Source organism: Nesoenas mayeri, assembly GCF_963082525.1.
Source record: "Nesoenas mayeri genome assembly, chromosome: 20".
Lineage (NCBI taxonomy): Eukaryota > Metazoa > Chordata > Aves > Columbiformes > Columbidae > Nesoenas > Nesoenas mayeri.
The window spans coordinates 3836389-3853336 of record NC_137569.1 but is presented as its reverse complement, the minus strand read 5'-3'; the positions used below and the strand labels follow the sequence as shown (position 1 = coordinate 3853336).

At 52.3% G+C, this 16948-nt stretch overlaps 1 protein-coding gene across 1 annotated transcript; it reads right to left on the bottom strand.

Moving 5' to 3' along the window:
* Nucleotides 1–1507: 1507 nt before the first annotated feature.
* Nucleotides 1508–15113, bottom strand: TRARG1 (trafficking regulator of GLUT4 (SLC2A4) 1; the record flags this gene model as incomplete). The annotated part of the gene is made up of 4 exons (XM_080356832.1): nt 1508–1592; nt 2192–2195; nt 8093–8225; nt 14718–15113. 4 exons carry the CDS (start codon nt 15111–15113, stop codon nt 1508–1510), a joined length of 618 nt encoding a protein of 205 aa, XP_080212958.1.
* Between the last annotated feature and the right edge of the window lie 1835 nt (nt 15114–16948).

Sequence of the window (16948 nt, the reverse complement as noted above, 5' to 3'; positions counted from 1 at the left end):
AACGTCAGACGTGTGCTGAGACACAAACTGCATCTGTTCATGGAAAACTCTCCCACCCTGTCCCAGACTCTGATCATGCACAGGTACCACCAGCCACAGCCACGAGTCCCTTTGCTGAGTAGTGGTGAGTGAGGCACACTGATTTTTCCAAACATCTGCATTTTGTTTCTCCATCAGGACAACTAGAGGTGGTTCTTTGGACCCCCGCCGCAATGACACCACGTTGCCAAGGGCCCTTGTGCAGACAGCGACGCCTCTCGCACTTCTGGGTGCGCAGAGGCAGCAATAGATGTAACATGGGCATGGTGCTAAGTCTGGCCTCAGCGCAGAATGGGAGTAGCTGTGGTGTGGTGTAAGTTTGGACCCACGTGGCTGTGAGTATTCATTGGTGGCTCTTGAAGATAGAAATTTGAGCAGCTGATATCCTAGCCCTAGTATGTGACACTACAAGACCACTAATTTAGGTGGTGGTACAAGGGGAGAGTATTTAGGTGTAAGAACCAGCAGATCTAGCTTGGAACTTTATTGAGTTATTATCTATTAGTGCTTTGAGACTTGCAGTTTTCAAAACAATGGGGAATGGACACACCAAAGAACAATTTACTGTTCCTTTGATTGTTTTCTGAGATGCATGTGAGGATGACAGACCTGTTTTTCATGAGTTTGTGAACATTTAATCTGCATCCTCTCTATCTTTGAGTATATGGGGGGTTTGCCTATTTAGTTTTTTTCCCTCCAGAAAAAAGCCTTACAGCTTGCGTATTTAAGAAAGGAAAAAGGCCTTGTATCATTATACTACCAATGAAAATGACAGGCAGACCACAGCCTTACCGTGTCACATCAGAGGCCCAGGGACTTGGGTTTGGACCCGAGGGGTGGTCTTGAATGGCCTGTTCATCCTGCTGCATGGCCAACGTGGGCATAACCATCTAATAAACGTGAGCACAGCAAGTCAAAGGGCTGAATCTGTTACATGGCAGCATTTGCCGCTGGGTTATCGCCCCGTGGGCTCCACGGGGAGCGGCTCAACGCTCCCAATGCCTCCGTGGCCATTTCGGTGGGGCCTGACCTGCCTCTCCTGGAGGGAACCTCATCGGCAGGACGTGTTCCAGACGGGGCCATTAAATACGTTTCTTGCTGAATCACGCTGCAGGCTGCCAGTGTTGCAGAGAATTCACATCTATTTTTTTTCTTTCCCATCATAGATATGGATGGAAGTGGAAGTGCAGTGTCTGGTAGCTGCTCTGAGGCTATAAAGCCTCATTTTTGATCCGTGCTGCTGGTGGTGGCACCTGCCATCCCCGTGCATGCTGTGTGTGTGTGCTGGGCCGGGAGAGGGAAGGAATGGTCCTGGGGAGGCTGCGGGACCACGTTACCTCCAGTACGTCCTACCCTGAAGTCTGGAGAGCTCAAGCACATTGCAACAGAGCAGAGAGGAAGGCAACTGATCCAGCTCAGCCTTGGTGAATCTCTCCAAGCCGAGCTGGGGTGGAAGCTGCGTTGTTGTTCATTCCTGGAGGGCATTAGGATTCACCCGAATGAGGTTGTTGTGCAACTGATCTTCAGCACGGATCAGCAGCCGTGACCGACCGCTGTGCGGTTACACAGAAATCAGCTCCGGTGGTGACCCGGGGTGCGTGTTACACACAACCAACAGCTTTCCAGCCTGATTAGAACAACTCCTCCTGGGAAAAGACTAAAGCCAATGTTTTCGGTCATGGCTGAATTTTCAAGCCTTGGCTTAAGGAACTTCTAAAAAGTACTCGCTTCCTGGGAGCAGCCTGTGTTTAGGCTTTCTGAGTAGGGGCCAAATATCGCTGTGCATTCTTGAAATCTATGGTTTTGATGGATAATTTTGTTTTCTTAGCAGATTTGGGATGTTGTCTGTGTTCTCTCTGACTTGGTTGTCCTATTGAACCGCAATGGCAGGACCAGCAAGAAGCAGCAGCTCCCAGTGGCTGCCCCCCAGCCCATCCCTGTGCTTCTATGTATTATTTGTAACCCACTGCACCAAAATACCAGCTGATCTACATGCTCTTGGAGTATGAAGTAAGAGTTAAATGACCGGTTTGGATTTCTTTTTTTCCTAATTTAGACAGAAGAAACAAGTTCAGCTTTGACCATGCATGTTACATTTTAATTTTTTTCTCATGCCAAGAAATACAAAGAAAGTATATAAGATATACCGTACCATCCTGCAGAAAAAGAAACGTTTATCAGCAAAGAGAAGCGCCCAGCTGCAATTCCTGATGTGTTCATGCTGTCTGTGAAACACGGCTCCCCCAGTTTGAGTTCGAAACGGGAGGAGCCGGCGCATGGATGGTGGTTGTGGCAGTGGGGGCAGAGACCCTGCACATCCACGCAAAGGGTCGTCTCCTGGGCACCATCTAACGAGGGCACCCAACGTGCTGTCAGGGTTGCCTTGGTGAATCCTGCACACGTTCCCTTTCTGATGTTTCTTATCCTGGATGGGTATTTATAGGTTTCAATTTTGCTACCTACTGGTGTCAGCAAATGCTTTACAAATATTCCTGCTTTGAAAAGGCTGCTTTCGCCCCCCCACCCCCTTGGCTTGTGCCCAAGCATGGGAGTCTTCAGTCCAAATCTGTCTTTGCCGATATTAAAGGATGTATGCTGAAAAAAAATCGACTTCAAATCTGAAATTATTTCAGCTTGACCGTGCGGCCCTGGATGTGGTTCTGTGGTAAGTAACACAGTGATAGGGCAAGATGGGGGGCATCAGGGGGAAAAATCAACAAGTCATGGGACCAGCCCAGTGAGTGCATTTTTGCAGCCTCTCCCTGGACTCAGACAGAAGAAACGGAGTTTTAATTCTATCTCCAAGGCGGGATCTGTTCCCCTTGTCTACATGGAGAAGCCTGTATTTGGAAGGTCAGTTACTGCAGCGGTACATGCTGGAGTCCACAGCCCCGGAGGAGCAGGTTCTCTGCCCCTCCATAACCCCTTTCAGCAAAGCCCAGCAAGGGCATCTCATTGCCAACAAGACCTGTCTCGGACTAAAGAAAAGGCAGAAGATGGGAGGGAAGAGCCTGTGACACTTGTGCATTGCATGAGAAAGCAAGTTGAACTGGCAAAGATGGGGAGGGAGGAGCAAACTGGAACAGAGTGACATGCCGACCAGAAAAAGCAAATTCATCATCAATGCAGCAAACTGAAATCAAACTTTTTGTCACTTTCTTTCCTCCTTTGGTCTGAGCCAGCGTTTGCTGTGACCGACTGACTCCTGCTAGACCTCTCTGACCATCGGTCATTGCATCCTACAAGATGTATGAAACCAAACAAGCACATCTGCTCAGCAGCAGCAAATCGCTCGTTCAGCTTAAGCCTTGGATTTAGCATTGCTGTGCCCAGCAAGGGCTCTTCTGTGCCACCCTGCAGACCCCGACTGTCCCCAAAACCCTGGGGAGAAGAGCCTGGGGACACCATTGCCAGCGAGGTGCCACCAGCCACGCGCTCCGCTCAAAGGCTCTTTCCCGAGCAGTGCAAACGTGTATTTATATCCCACCAGGACCTCACACTTGTCGATCGTAACTCCTACTTCAGCTCACATTTAGAGATGTTTCCCACCTTCTCCATCTCTTCAGCAAGCTATCCTCCTACCAACTCGACTTCGCTGTCAGGTAAGGCTGGATCACCACCACGGCTCTTGGATCCCCCACTTCTGCCCCACCGCCGGCTTCACCAGGGGCAGAAGTTGCCCAAATCCTGAGGGTTTCGTGGCTGTTATAGCTGCAAACACAGACAATTCTGCTCTGATGTGTGTGCCTAGAGGAGGCTGCAGCGGGTGGCAAAGAGCTGTGACATAAGTAACAAGGCTTATTTGTGGGGATGGAGAGGGAAAGCCTTTTCATTACGTAGTTTTTGTTATCGCATTCCTGTGCGCTAAAAGCAAAGTTAAGGAGAAGGACTGTTTGTGCTTGGATGAGGAAAAAGAATAATTTGCACTTAGGTGAACACTAAATAAGCAAAAAGTCATGAGGGATGCTGTTGTTCCCCAGGTGTAGACCAAAGGAGGAACCGTGCCTGCTGGGGGCCTCAGGATGGAGTTCTGCCGTGATTTACCCCCTGGTAACACAGTCACGGGTGAGGTGGGTGTCAAGGGCTGGGGGCTCAGCAACTCCTTCCTTCACAAATACAAGTTAATGCACCTAAAAGAGCCAAACAGGCAGCTTAGCTGGGATAATAGCATGTGTGCCATGGAGAGCAAGGAGCTAGTGACAAAACCTTTGCAAAATGTCAGACTGAGAAGTGTACGGAGAAGTTGGCAGAGAGCAGGGAGAAGAGACTTTCTGGATAACCCTGGGGAGTTTCCTTCCCATGGACTGAAGATCCAGGTTACAAAGAGAGAAAATATTTTGTCAGGGGTAACTGTAGAGGCTTTCCCCTGCATTTAAGTGCAGTATAAGGACCAAAAAGCTGTATTCAGGAGTGCAGAGTGGCACGATGGTATCTAATCAGAAAGATTAAAGATGAAATGAATTTGCCTTAGCTTTTCATTAGACTGAATAGTGAGATGAGAAGCAATCGCCTCAGCAGCCCGGTGGTACAGGAGCATAAGCCGTGTTTGAGCACATGCAATAAATCATCACTGCAGGGGTTTCTGGGAAAGCTGCTGCCTTCTCCTGCATTCAGATGAATTCTGGTACCTCTACTGCAAGAACCATTGCGAGCTGCCTCACAAAGCCCCCTTGTTCCTACGACTGCAGGTATTTCAGTCTATTTTGAAGTGTAGCGTGTGTTTTTGCCGAGATCCCTTTGGAAAAAATCCGATTAAAAGACAATCTAAATTCACTCATATTTATATTAAGAGACGAATGAAAAATTAGTTTGTTTCATAGCTGTGCAGTGCACGTGAGACTGAGCAACGTTGCCATCCATGCAATTAGAGCAGCGTGATGCTAACCCATCTCCTGGAGGTTTAGTCCTTTAACTGTGGTAAAGCATTTTAGATGAAAAGCTTTATATAATGATAAAAGAACATTTACATTCTTACTTAATACTTGGCGCTCTCAAGTACTATAACTCATGGTGGTGCTTTTCCGTGAATGTCAGCTCTTCCAGCCCAGGGAGGAGCTTGCTCAGCTTTACCATCAACTGAATTTCAGCAGCTTAGAGAGCAAAGGGCAGAAGATGCACGGACAGGCAGGGCTGCCCTTCTGCATCACAAAAACAATAGCGTGTGTTGGCCAGCAAGCCGCGTTTCACCCCGAGCAGCGCTCAGTAGGCTCTGCTGAAGCTCACAATTAATTGCAAAAGAAAGGTTACGAATTTGGTCCATTTTAGAAGCCAATGGTTTATAATAAAGCACTAGGAAAGGAGCCCGAGAAAGTGCTGTAGTGATGTGCTATTGCTCTGAGTCCCTGGAATCCCTTTTAATGTAGAGAAAAATGTTAACAGCCTGTCTAGGGGATTTGGCTTTCCTACCCCCTGGATTCAAATAACACCTAGCAAAAGAAAACACTTTAAAATGAGCAGTCAAAGAGGTGACGAGAGTTTTCACAGCGATGCCCGTGGCTTTGCCCATTAGTTACTCCAGAGTAACTACAGCGTGGGTTTACCCTGCAGCCCTGCCCTGTGCTAACCCTGCACGCACACTCGCGCACCCCAAAGACGAAGTCAGTGCCAAGCAGTCGTGTTGTGAAGTTCCTCATGGTGTGCAGTAGGTTCTCCATGTAGACAAGCCCTTGGAAGCATTAGATGGGATCTAAGGCTTGGGGTTGGTTTGTTTGTGGTTATTTTTCAGGAGGTTGATGGTAGGGAGCAGAAGTGCCTGAAGCACTTTATTTCTCAGAACATTCCAGATTACCAGGTCCCAGGCTGCCGGGTGGGGACAACAGAAGGGCCAGGGAGTGGCAGCTCTTGGCCATCAACTTGTGCCCGCAAAGTTTTGACAGAAGAGAGAGGCTCGGCTGACACGGAGCCAATGGTTATGGCCAGAAGCCATCTACAAAGCCTGAATAAAAGAACGGGTGATGAAACTTTGCATAGTCTGGGTGGCTGGATAGAGAACCAACCCCAGGAACAACCCGCGGCCAGGATGGAGTTGGGGGCGGGAAGAGAGGACGGGGATGGACGGAGACTCGAGGGAGCGTGTCAGGATCGGATCCCGTGGGAAGCGGCCGAGGAACCGCGTGTTGTGGAAGACGTGGTGGGGCACGGGGCACCTATAAGCGGATTGGGAGGAGCAAAGTCTGTTTTCTTGTTATGATAAATAGAAAACATTAAAAAATAATACTGCTTGTGGAACTGACCCCAGCCAGTTCTGGGGATACTGGAGATTTTCAGAGATGCAGAAGAGCGTGTGAGAGGTGCAGGACAGGGGCAGGGACCTTAACCTTCTCCATGCCTATGAAAATCTCCTGGAGGACCCTCAGCTGAAGCCCAGAAGGGTCAGGGAGACGAGGACTGACAGTGGCGGGGGCTGGATCACTCTGAAGCTTTTGTGTGATGGACATGACGTGACATAAGTGGGCAGAATGGGCTCTCCGTGCCTCGGTACTGCTGCTACAGATTAACCAGGCTCTTTTCTCAGCAGGGACAGTATTAACCTCACTTTGGGTGCACAGAGAGAGAAAGGTGCGGGTTCACAGAGAAAGCATTATTTTGCTTTCCATTACAAACCCCACCATGGGACTGGGGTGAGAAGGAGCCTGGCGTTCTCATGCAGCAACATCCTGCTCTGCCAGCTCTGAGATCTGCCCTAAGTGTTAAAAGAGCTCGTAGGAACAGACATGGAGAACATTCCCAAAGGCATGCAAATGGTCATTGTCTCTTTTTTTTGTTGTTTTTTTTCATCAAAAATACAAAAGCACCCACCACATCCTCCAGCTCTTGCAGCTGCGCTTTGCTCGCAGCAGAGCCGTGGTCCTGCTGCAGCTCTGCCCTCCTCCTCCTCCGTGGAACAGCTCTCAGCTCCTGATGGCAGTTTGAGCTTTGTGTTTTGTTTTTTCTTTCTTTTTTTTTTTTTCCTTTTTTTTTCTTATTTTTTTTTTTCTGTAGATACACAGAATTCGACGATTTAAAAACCAAACCAACAACGCCCCAAAAATTCAGTGACTTGTGCCAAAATTCTTAGGAGGATTCCTCGAAACGTCCTGTTCTCGCCTTAGATTTCTCTTTTAAAACAAGCTTCGTTCTCGAAACTCTCTCCTCCTCTTGCGCTTTAATTGTCTCCCCGCTCCGTGAATTTTGCTGGAGGGGAATGAGGTAGTAGACTTCCCCCTTCTCCTCTCCGCTCGGCATCTGATGTCCTTTCCCATTCCTTCTTGTGACATGTATTTTAACCCATCACTTGTCCGGACTCGTTTCCAAGAGGCGGTGAAGTAGAAGCATGCGTTCCTTCAGACGGCGCTCCAGAGCAGGCTGTCTAGGGCTGCCCACCTACACTGTGACAATTTTTTGTTGCAAGGCTGAAAGTAAAAACCCCAAAAGGAAAGTTGTCTTCCTCCTCTTCGAGGTATTTGCATGCTGAAACGTCTTCTAGGAAACTGTAAAACAAAGAGAGTCTTAGGGCAGCTTCCAGCAGTCACAGGTGTTTCCCCAGTGCTCGTGGTTTGGGCTTTGAGTGTTTCTGAGGTTCCCATTTGAGCTGCGCTGCCCATTGGTCATGCTGGTTTCGACAAGTGTTTGGGAAGTCCCCCAAACATTTTGAGATTGCATTTCTGGGCAGGTTGATTTATGATGTGAAACCCTTTGGTTTTTACCCCACAACACACTTCTAAACCCACTGCAGCCTTTGCCAGGGCAAGACCTTTCACCAGAGGGACCTTGTACAGTCACCACTGCACTATCGGACAGCACAGGGGGGACTTCCCATCTTGGTCATTGGAACAGTTTGGGTTGCTCCTACAAGGAGCCTGTTCTTTGAGTTGGTTTTTATGTGTGTGTGCAGCTGGTGATGGTCAAACCAGCCTGGACCATATGGGTGCTTAGTGCCCTAGCGCTGCAGCTGGGTGGGAATGGAGCACTCCCTGCCCTAGGGGGTGGTGGATAAGTGTGTCCTGGGCTGGAGACAGGAGCCACGTGAGCTTCCTGTTCTAGCTGGGCTGGGGAAAGGAGAAGGAGATATTACCTCTGACGCTGAGTGCAATGTAGAGCACGATGATGATGGTCCCCAGGATAATGGAGACGATGCTGAGCAGCCTGGCCATGCGGCCGAGTCGCCGGGCTCCGTCCATGTCCTCTTGCTGCCCGCTGTTCCTCGACTGGGGGGAAACAGAAAAAGGCTCTTGAGAATGGCTCTGGGTGACTCTCTGGCCGTAGTCACCAAAATGAGAGCTGCTGTGTCAGCGGGGAGATGGATCTGCTGCCCTGGGCTCTCACAGGGTGCCACACGTGTCCCCGTCTCCTCCTGGAACACCATTCTGCTTGCCCTGGGTGGGAGCTGAACTTGCTCAAGTCTGTCTTTTTTTGGCGTGACTGAGAAATGCCCCAGCAGGGGACAGGAGGCACAGCACAGCCAGCAGCAGCCCCTCCCTGCCTCTTTCATGGAAAACCCCGAAATTCATGACTTCATTCTCCAGATGAGCTCGCTGCTATGGGGCTGTGCAGGGGTTTGCATCACCCAGGGCTAGCCCTGCACTTGTGCAGCTCATGTACAGGACAAGCATCCTGCCTCCATCTTCTGCAAATTGAGAGGCAATGTATATTGCGAGTTTAACTATCCCCGACAAACTGAAAGAGAAGCAGTGGTGACATTTCCATAGCAGCACTTGGCCCCTTTGCTGGCCGGTGGAGCTGAATGTGTGTGTGAGGAACGGGTTTGACAAAGCCGGCAGGAACTGCTGGCTCTCATCTTGTGCTGGGACATGCTTTGGTGCCTCTGCATTACCCTGAATTTCCGCATCAACATAGATGGGTTGTGCTCGCCATCTCTGTTTTTAAATGCACTCCTTCTACAGTGAATTCCTGCTCTTGTGTGTGCTGTATGGAGGGAAGGAATAGCCCAGGTAGCGTCTCTTTTCTGCTTCTAGTTTCATTGTGATTTCCCCTGCTGCTCTATTGATTTTTTCAGGCAGCTCAGTGAAAGCTTTTCCTGCTCTGTAACTAACAGAAAGGGCTCCCTGGCTGTGGCAGGGCTGGGGGAAGGCGCTAGCAAGTGCCTGGAAATTACCCTGTGTGGACTCAGTAAGGAGTGAAGAAAGATCCCCAAGAGTTGGAGCCAGAACGGGACTTGCCTGGACCTGATGTTGGTGAGCACTGGCATCTTAACGAGAAGCTCTCAATGGGATAAATCACAGCAGTCCTTGTCTTTGGGAACAAGTGGCAAGCCAGGGCGGATGGAGAGCACAACTTGGAGCTTCCCTTGGAAATTTTACTCTTTGCTGCTCAGTCAGGGCTGGCCACCCTTGGGCTCAGCAGATTCCAGCTGCAAGGGGCTGGAAGGGTTGAGCAGGATTTGGGCTTGCACCCAAAGGGGAAGGACATGAGACTGGATGAGCATGGGCTCACAACACCTTGCCTGGTGCTTGATGGGGCAGGGAGGGCAAGAGCAGCCTCCACCTGAGCTCCCCGCACACAGCAACCTCAGGACCAAGCACAGCTCATCAGGAGAAGTTTAACACACTGATGCAGCGTAAACTTTCAGAGTGAGTGATTAAATAAGAAACGCTCTTGTTCCTTGCTCTTGTAATTGGCAATCATTTGGTTCCCATGTGAAAGATACTGAAGGTAAGAACTCCTGGTGAGGGAGAAGCGTTACGGCTGAGAGATGAGCCCAAAGTGCTCCCCAGCCTGCCGGAGCGAGTGCACTGGGCTTCCTGCTCTTGGCCAAGGGAGGACCCAGCACTTAGCAAAGGGCAGCTGTGCGGTGCCACGGCAAGGTTATTAGGGTGGAATTACTCACCGTGTGTCAGCATTCGCCGTGGAGAGGCTGGAGCCCCTCCATCAGCAAAACAGGAGCCGCCTGCTCGGGAAGAGGCTCTCCAGACCAACAAGCCTTCCCAAATTCATGCAGAGCCCTTCTGCCTCCCGTGAAGCCCATCGGGAAGTGGGTTTGGAGGAAAGGAAATGGGATAAGGAGTTTGAAGGTCCATTGGTAACATTTTCATCTGGTTGGGAAGGCTTGGATTGGGGGGAAAGAAAAGCAATGTAGGCTGGGTGGAGGGAGCAGGGCAAGGAGAGCCCAGCATACAGGTCTGTTACCTTGATCTGGTGGAGGAGTCAGGAAAAATCCCTTGATCTCACTGGGGATGGGGTTTTGTAGACACTTTAACTGCCTTGGAGCAGTTGTTCTTTCTTTAGAGATGCTTTTTAATATTTAACATTTTTATGTGAGCTAAAGGCTTCTTCCCCATCTGTCTCCAGCCAACCTGCCTCAGCTGAGCTGGGTCTTGGGACAAGAGGGAGATCTGGGGCAGCCCCCCAAGCCCGTCCCATGTGCTGGCTCCTCCCTTTGGGGTCTGGCTGCTAAAGCTGGGGAAACTGACTTAAAGAAATAAATATGCTAGTTAAAAAGAGTTAAAGGTGGAAGTGTATTAACAATCCCACTTCCCCTTCTAAAATGCGTATCAGAAATAACTGTACTGGAAAGGATCCCCTGTTGAATGTTGGTGGATTGGGTTTGGTTTTGTTTTTTTAAATATAAAAAAGAAAAAATTAAGAGTCAGGAGACCTAACCAGCACTAACAGTGAAACATCATGGAGAATTCAAATGAACAAATACTTGATGTTGCCACCCCATTTCCCATTCATCCTGCTTTAATACCGCTACCCTCTCGGCACTCGCCAGCCCCAGCCCAGGCTGTGCGCTGGCTCCTGTTCTGTAGTGCCTAGGTAGGTAAAATGCAGCTTTGAAGGTTTCCAAGTAGTAATTTCAGTTTGCATCCCCACATGAATAACGTAGCAGAGCCTCAAACAGGCAGCTGCATCCCCGCAAACGTCCCGCTCTGCTCCCGTGCCACCCTCCATAACACCGTCCCTGCCGCTGACATCAGGAGAGCTCAAGACCTTGTTCCTTCTGGTCTCGACGGTACATTTGACAGACAATATCCTGATCCATGGGATGCAGCCAAGTTTCATTACAGAACAGGAGGTGACAACATGAAGCCTCATGGGCTAGTGGTGAGAGATGGGGAGAACACAGCAGCACAGGACTGACCGCATACCTGCCCTGCGCACTGGCAGCTTCCAACACTTGGGGTTTTTGTTAGGCTCAGGTTTTTGTAACAAGTGTCTTATTTTTGCAGAGTATGAGTTAGATTGCAGTGAAATATGCAGTTTTAGCTGTCCTCTAGGGAAAATATATAGGCTAACGCATTCGATATATTTATCACTATAGCTTCTGGAAGTGTTTGCTGTTTATTTATCCTGAACAATTGTGAAAAATACATCAGCATTGGCATGCGGTGTTTAGCAAGCATTTGTTACTGTACATATATTATTCATCGGTGTGGAATGGTTTGATTACAGCTCTCTAGTATCACTAATCCCATGTTTTGCTTTCCACATAAAAACATGAGCATCTTGTTTATTAATCGAGACTTGCCAAGGCAGAATAGCTCTGAAAGGCTTGAGGGCTACGGGGGAGCGAGTCGCTCTGTGTGTGCCGAGGGACTGGGTATTATGGCAGAGTATTAGAAAATCTGAAGGACCTTAGAAGTGGGGCTGGAAGGGCAGGTTGTGCCACAGCACCCACAGGGCCGGGTAAGTCTGGGTGATTCAAAGGAGTTCTAAATCTTCCCTGTTTTCAATCTGTTCAAGTTACCGTTCAGAAGGTTTTTTTTCCCTAATAGATCATCTTAGTTGTCCTGTTGCAAATGAAGGCGATTGCTTTTCCGTGCTAGTCCCAGGGATGGAGAAGATGAATCGTTACCTTCTCTTCCCCCACAATCTTTCCCAATTTATGAACCGGCTTTGTATGCACTCTGCTGCCTTTCACCAGTTACTCAGAATAAATCATTAATCCTCGCCACTTGCATTTTTTTGAAGGAAACATTCTGAGAGAGGCATAAGTCAACATCAGACTTAGATAGATGACTGTGCCATTTAAAATGAGTAAGGGTAGTTTGACTTCTCCCACATCTTTCGGGAATGACAGTACTTATTTTGGACACCAAGTGCTGTGCAGAATTGCTCTTGGCATTACTTTATGTTGGTTCTGGCTGGATTGACCTTTCTTCTTCATATCACTTCATTTTTTTGGAGTTTTAGATGCTGGTAAGTGACCTCTCTGCTTCTTCCCCTGATGTGGCTGCACTTTGGGGAAGGGATTCGCTAACAACAATACAGCGTGTGTGTGTGTGTGGTACCCGGCCGTGCCCTGCACACCCCTGAGATGGGTCCCACAGGGTTGTGCTGCTCTTGTGTCCATCAGCCCCCCCTGCTCCAGCTTGGGGAGGAACCTGAACCCCTCAGTGCAGCCAGGTCCTCACTTGGTCAAGAAAATGCATCCAAGGGTCAGTGGAGGAGCCTCCAGGTAACTGATTTCCAGGAGACCAGCGTTACCAGGAACAGGCTGGGGGCCCGAGCAGATCTTTTTCCTACCTCTGGCTGTGGGCCCTGCTGGGATCTGAGAGAAGCTTTTGAAAAATGATTTATGAGACACTGAACCCAAAAGCATTCATTTGCTTTCTTCTCTGCTCGCTGCTTATTACCCAGAAAAAAAAAAAAAAAAAAGAGCTTTCATGTGCAAAAAGCATTGACTTAGGGAAGAAAAATACAATTACAGAGCTAAAGGAATGTCAGCACATTGTGGAAGGGCCCCCCTGCCCCCACCAGGCGCCAGGAATCACGAAAACCTGATTCCTGCTCAGATTTACGTGTGATCAGGCGCTCCTGGCATTTATTCTGTGGGGAGACCTAAGCCTGTGGGAGCCTCGGGGGTCACTGGGAACTGAATTCCTTGCTGGTGTAAGGAGGGGAAACATCAGGCAATCCCCTGAGAGCTGTCCCTGCCGGCAGGAGGACCCAGCCAGGTGTTTCCCAGTTCCCCAGGATCAGCACAGAGCAGGGATCACTCACGGTCCTGCTTCGCTAACCACACAGGGGTCCATGGCTGGCGGCTGGGGGGCATGTGGGACGGTTTAGGCAGGGCCAGGACTAGAAAGGGCACTGACAAATCCATTCTCCCACGGGACGAGGAGCGCAGGGGCCAATGTGAAGGGGCCAGAGGATGCGCACTGGCTACTAATGTGCTGTGTGCGCTGGAAACCTTGTCCAGGAGAATGCGCTCATCCAAGTGTGCCCTCTGCCTCAGTGGCCCCATAGGGCTGGGCTTGGGCACCCCCTTCCCCAGCTCTGAGTGGGCTCTGTCAATGCTGTCAAGGGCCTTGGGAGCAGTGGGCAGCCAAATAGTTGCATTGCCTTGTTGGTCCTGCCTCTTTTTGGGTTTAACACAGTACATACACACCCCTCCCTCCTTGTCTAGCAGTATTAACTGACTCCTACTCTTTTTTTACTGTTTATTCTTCTACCCCATGGGGCTTATGTGGCCCACGGCACATCCCCACTGTGCTGGAGGCTCTAACGCCTGCAAGGGAGAGTGTGAGAATCTATTTTGCATGAAGGCTAATGTGGCTGGAAAATCCCCGTGAGAGACCTTGTTTATTACCATGGATATGCAATACTGAGCTGCTTTCCCTCTCATTGCAGTGCAAAGCCAAACAAGGCTGGCTGGCTTCCCTGTATGCTGCCTAAACAGGCTCTGCCACACAACTGTACGACGCAGATGACAGCTGGCACTGGCAGGAATGATGATTCCTCCTCAAAATGGAAACTAGTCTCTCTAGAGGGCCTTCTGTGGCAACCGCCAGTGCCTGCCTTCAAGTTGGTGGTGGTTTTGGGGGAAGTGCTGGCTGCAGGTGCCCCTCAATGTATTTCTGTGTAGTAAGCAGGTAATTGCTTTCCCTGAGATGATTTTCAAAGAAAATATTTGCCTCTGTTGCAAATCAAGGGTATAAAAGGTGCCCAGGGACTATAAAAGCAGTGGGGTTTACTGAGGGGTAAGGGGGTGGCTGTACTTGCAGGGCTGTGCTGGCTGAGCCACCTGTACCTGAGATGGGTGGGAGGCCGGTTGGCTTTTCTTCTCCCCTGCTCTGATGTTGGTGTATTTGCTGAGGTGTGGGGGGAGAGGTTTAATGGAAAAAATTGCTTCTCTAGGGCAACTATAAGAGCTGCAGGTGCAGCCTGTCCCTTTGAAGTGTCTGATGGTGGGAACCGGCCTCTAGCCAGGGTTTCCCCTGTGTTGCAGGGCTGGGCTCGGCTCTTGGGAGATGCAGAGGGAGATCCCTTGTCCTTGCCTCGCCTCTCCGCAGCTCCTTCCCGGGGAATCCCGGCAAGATGCTCTGGACCATTGCCTGGCGGCAGGGACCGGGCTTCCCGGAGCCACTGGGCTTCCCGGAATCCTGCCCTGGGTGCGCCCAGATCCCATCCCAAATCCCAGACCGTCCCTCTCCATCCCGCCACCTCTCCCCGGGTCCCCGCCAGCTCGGAGAGCCCCTGCTCGCCTCCACCCGCCTCCCTTCCCCGGAGCCCGATGGAAGCGTCCTGCGAGAACCGAGCAGCGGCACAGCCCGGCATCTCAACGGGAGCTGGGCGGGCTCCTCCCGCGCAGCTTCCCGCCGCGCCCCGGTCCCCGCCGGTGCAGCACCGCGGACAGCTCCGGGCCCCGCTCCGGCTCCCCGCTCCAGCCGTCGAGGGCGGTGGCGGCGGCGGAGGGAACCGGGCGGGTCCGGGCGCCTGGCGAATCCCGCACTCACCATGATGGAGAACACGAGAGCCACGACGTTGATGGGCCAGACGGGGCAGAAGCAGGAGAACATGGCGAGCAGCAGGTAGTCCCGCGGGCGGCCCTGCTCCGGTGCCGCCGTGCTGGTGGCCGTGGAGGAGGCTCTGCCCAGGCTGAGCCGGGACGGTGACAGCGGGGCCGCCTCCAGGTGCCCGACCGACACCGACTTGTAGGCGAGCCCGTGCCCGTTGCGCTCCGCCTCGGCGGCCAAGGCGGCCGTGAAGGATTTGGAGCCGCGGAGGCCCTTCTCCTCCCGGCCCTCGGTGGGCGCCAGCAGCTTCTCGGTCTCCTGGAAACGGGTGGGCAGCGCCGTGCCCGAGCCCGGGCCCGAGCCCGAGCCCCCGGGCGCGGCGCCGCCGCTCGCCATGGCCCGGCGGAGCGGGCTCGAAGCGCGCCCCGCCGCCGCCGCTCTGCGCTCGGGGCCCGCCGCCCCGCGGGAGGCCGTGCCGGAGGAGGGGCCAGCCCGGCTCAGCCCCCGGGGCAGGATCGGGGCCGCGGACCGCCCTCGGGGTGTCCCCATTCCCCTCCGCCCCCCGCTCCCGGGCCGCGCTCGGTCCCCGGTTCGGGCGGCGCCGCTGCCCCCGGGGATGCTGACGGGGATGCGGCGGGGCGGAGCGGTGAGAAAGCCGGGGCTCTGTCCCGCCCCACTGACCCCCCGCTCTTCCCGCTGCAGCGGTACGTGAGAGCCCAGCCCTGAAGGGGCTTGGCTAGTGCCAGCGGGGCTCGGTGGCCGCCTCCAGCCCCGGAGGAGCAGGGGGATGCCGAGGGCAGCTGGTGCTGGGTGCCGGTGCACAGATCCCTGAGTTCCTCCTGGCTGAAAGCCTTTCCTGGGCACCCTGTGTGGGTCTCTCCCTGCCCTCGCTGTGCGTGAGTGACTCTGGAGACACAGCAGCTGGGGACAGGGATACAAAATCAGTGACAGACACTGTGTCGCTACATAGGACCTGCAGAGGAGAAAGGGTGTAGGGGTGGGTTATGTCCTATAAAGCCAATAACAGCATCTTTGGGAGTGGGGGATGCTGTGAGGGGTAGGAGGAAGGACTAAAAAAAAACACAGAACCGGGAGCCTGGCAAAGGAGGATGTTTTCCACCCATTCTGTATTATGCTTCAGCTCCGAATTTGTCAGGGATTTCTGTGGCAGTGAGTGCCATCTACGGGGCACAGCCAGCACCTTCTGCCGCTCTCAGAGGTGCCCAAGGAGCCTGCTGCCAGCTGGGGACTGCTCCCCGATGCCAAACACTGCCCAGAGCCTGCCAGGCTGCTGCCACCCCCCGGCTGCCCCTCCGGGAGTTAGCCCATCCCACAGCCTCCGGGCAGAATTAGGACTCAGGTTTTGTAAATGCGAACGGGAGAGCGATGGGATGACCCTGCCCTGGGGGGTGTCGCAGGGTTATGCCTTCCTCCCTGCTCCTGCCTCTCTGGCCATCTGCTTCCATCTGTCTCGCTTTGACCGACCACCAAAGCCGGAGGTAAAACCTGGAGATGTGAATTTGGGTAGAGGGAGGAGTTTGTGTCTGGTTTAGGGCTGTGTTTTGCTTAAATCTTTGAATCCTGGTGTTGCTGGGCTCTGAGTCCCCATGTGGTGGGTGCTGAGGGGCAGAGTAGGAGCATACGCTGCTCTGGGGAGAGCCAGAGCAGGGGAAGCCACCTGGCACGGGCATGCTGTTGGGAGAAGCAGGATTCCTTCAGCGGACATTGCTGCAGGCCTTCTCCTGGCAGGGGGAACATCTGTTGGAGATTAAAGCCAAGATGCCTCACACCGTCAGCACTTTAGAGAGGCTCCTTCGCTGAGCAAAGAGCTCTCCCTCCCGGCTGCTGCTGGCTTTCCTCCGCTCATTGCCCAGCTCCCTTGTCCCGCCGGGGATTAAAGCAGGAGAAGGAGACCCTAGGGAGGGACTGGCACACTGGAGCGGAAGGTTGAGCTCGTTGTTCCACTATGTGCCCCCCAGCAGGGAAAGAGCTCAGGCTGTCCTTGGTGTGTTGGCAGCCGGTGCTGGGGCTTGGCTGGGAGAACTGGGGCGGGAGTGGAAGGATCAGAGGAGCTCTGCGGGGGCTCAGCACTGCGGGAATCACACTGTGATTTACCCTGTCCAAAAATCTGCCGGTTGTCATGTGTGCAGCAGTAAAAGCCTGCCTAATTCCTGTAGCAATTCCATTTTGCTGAGCCCTGGGCAGAAGGGAGCCCTCCCAGCTGGTCTGAG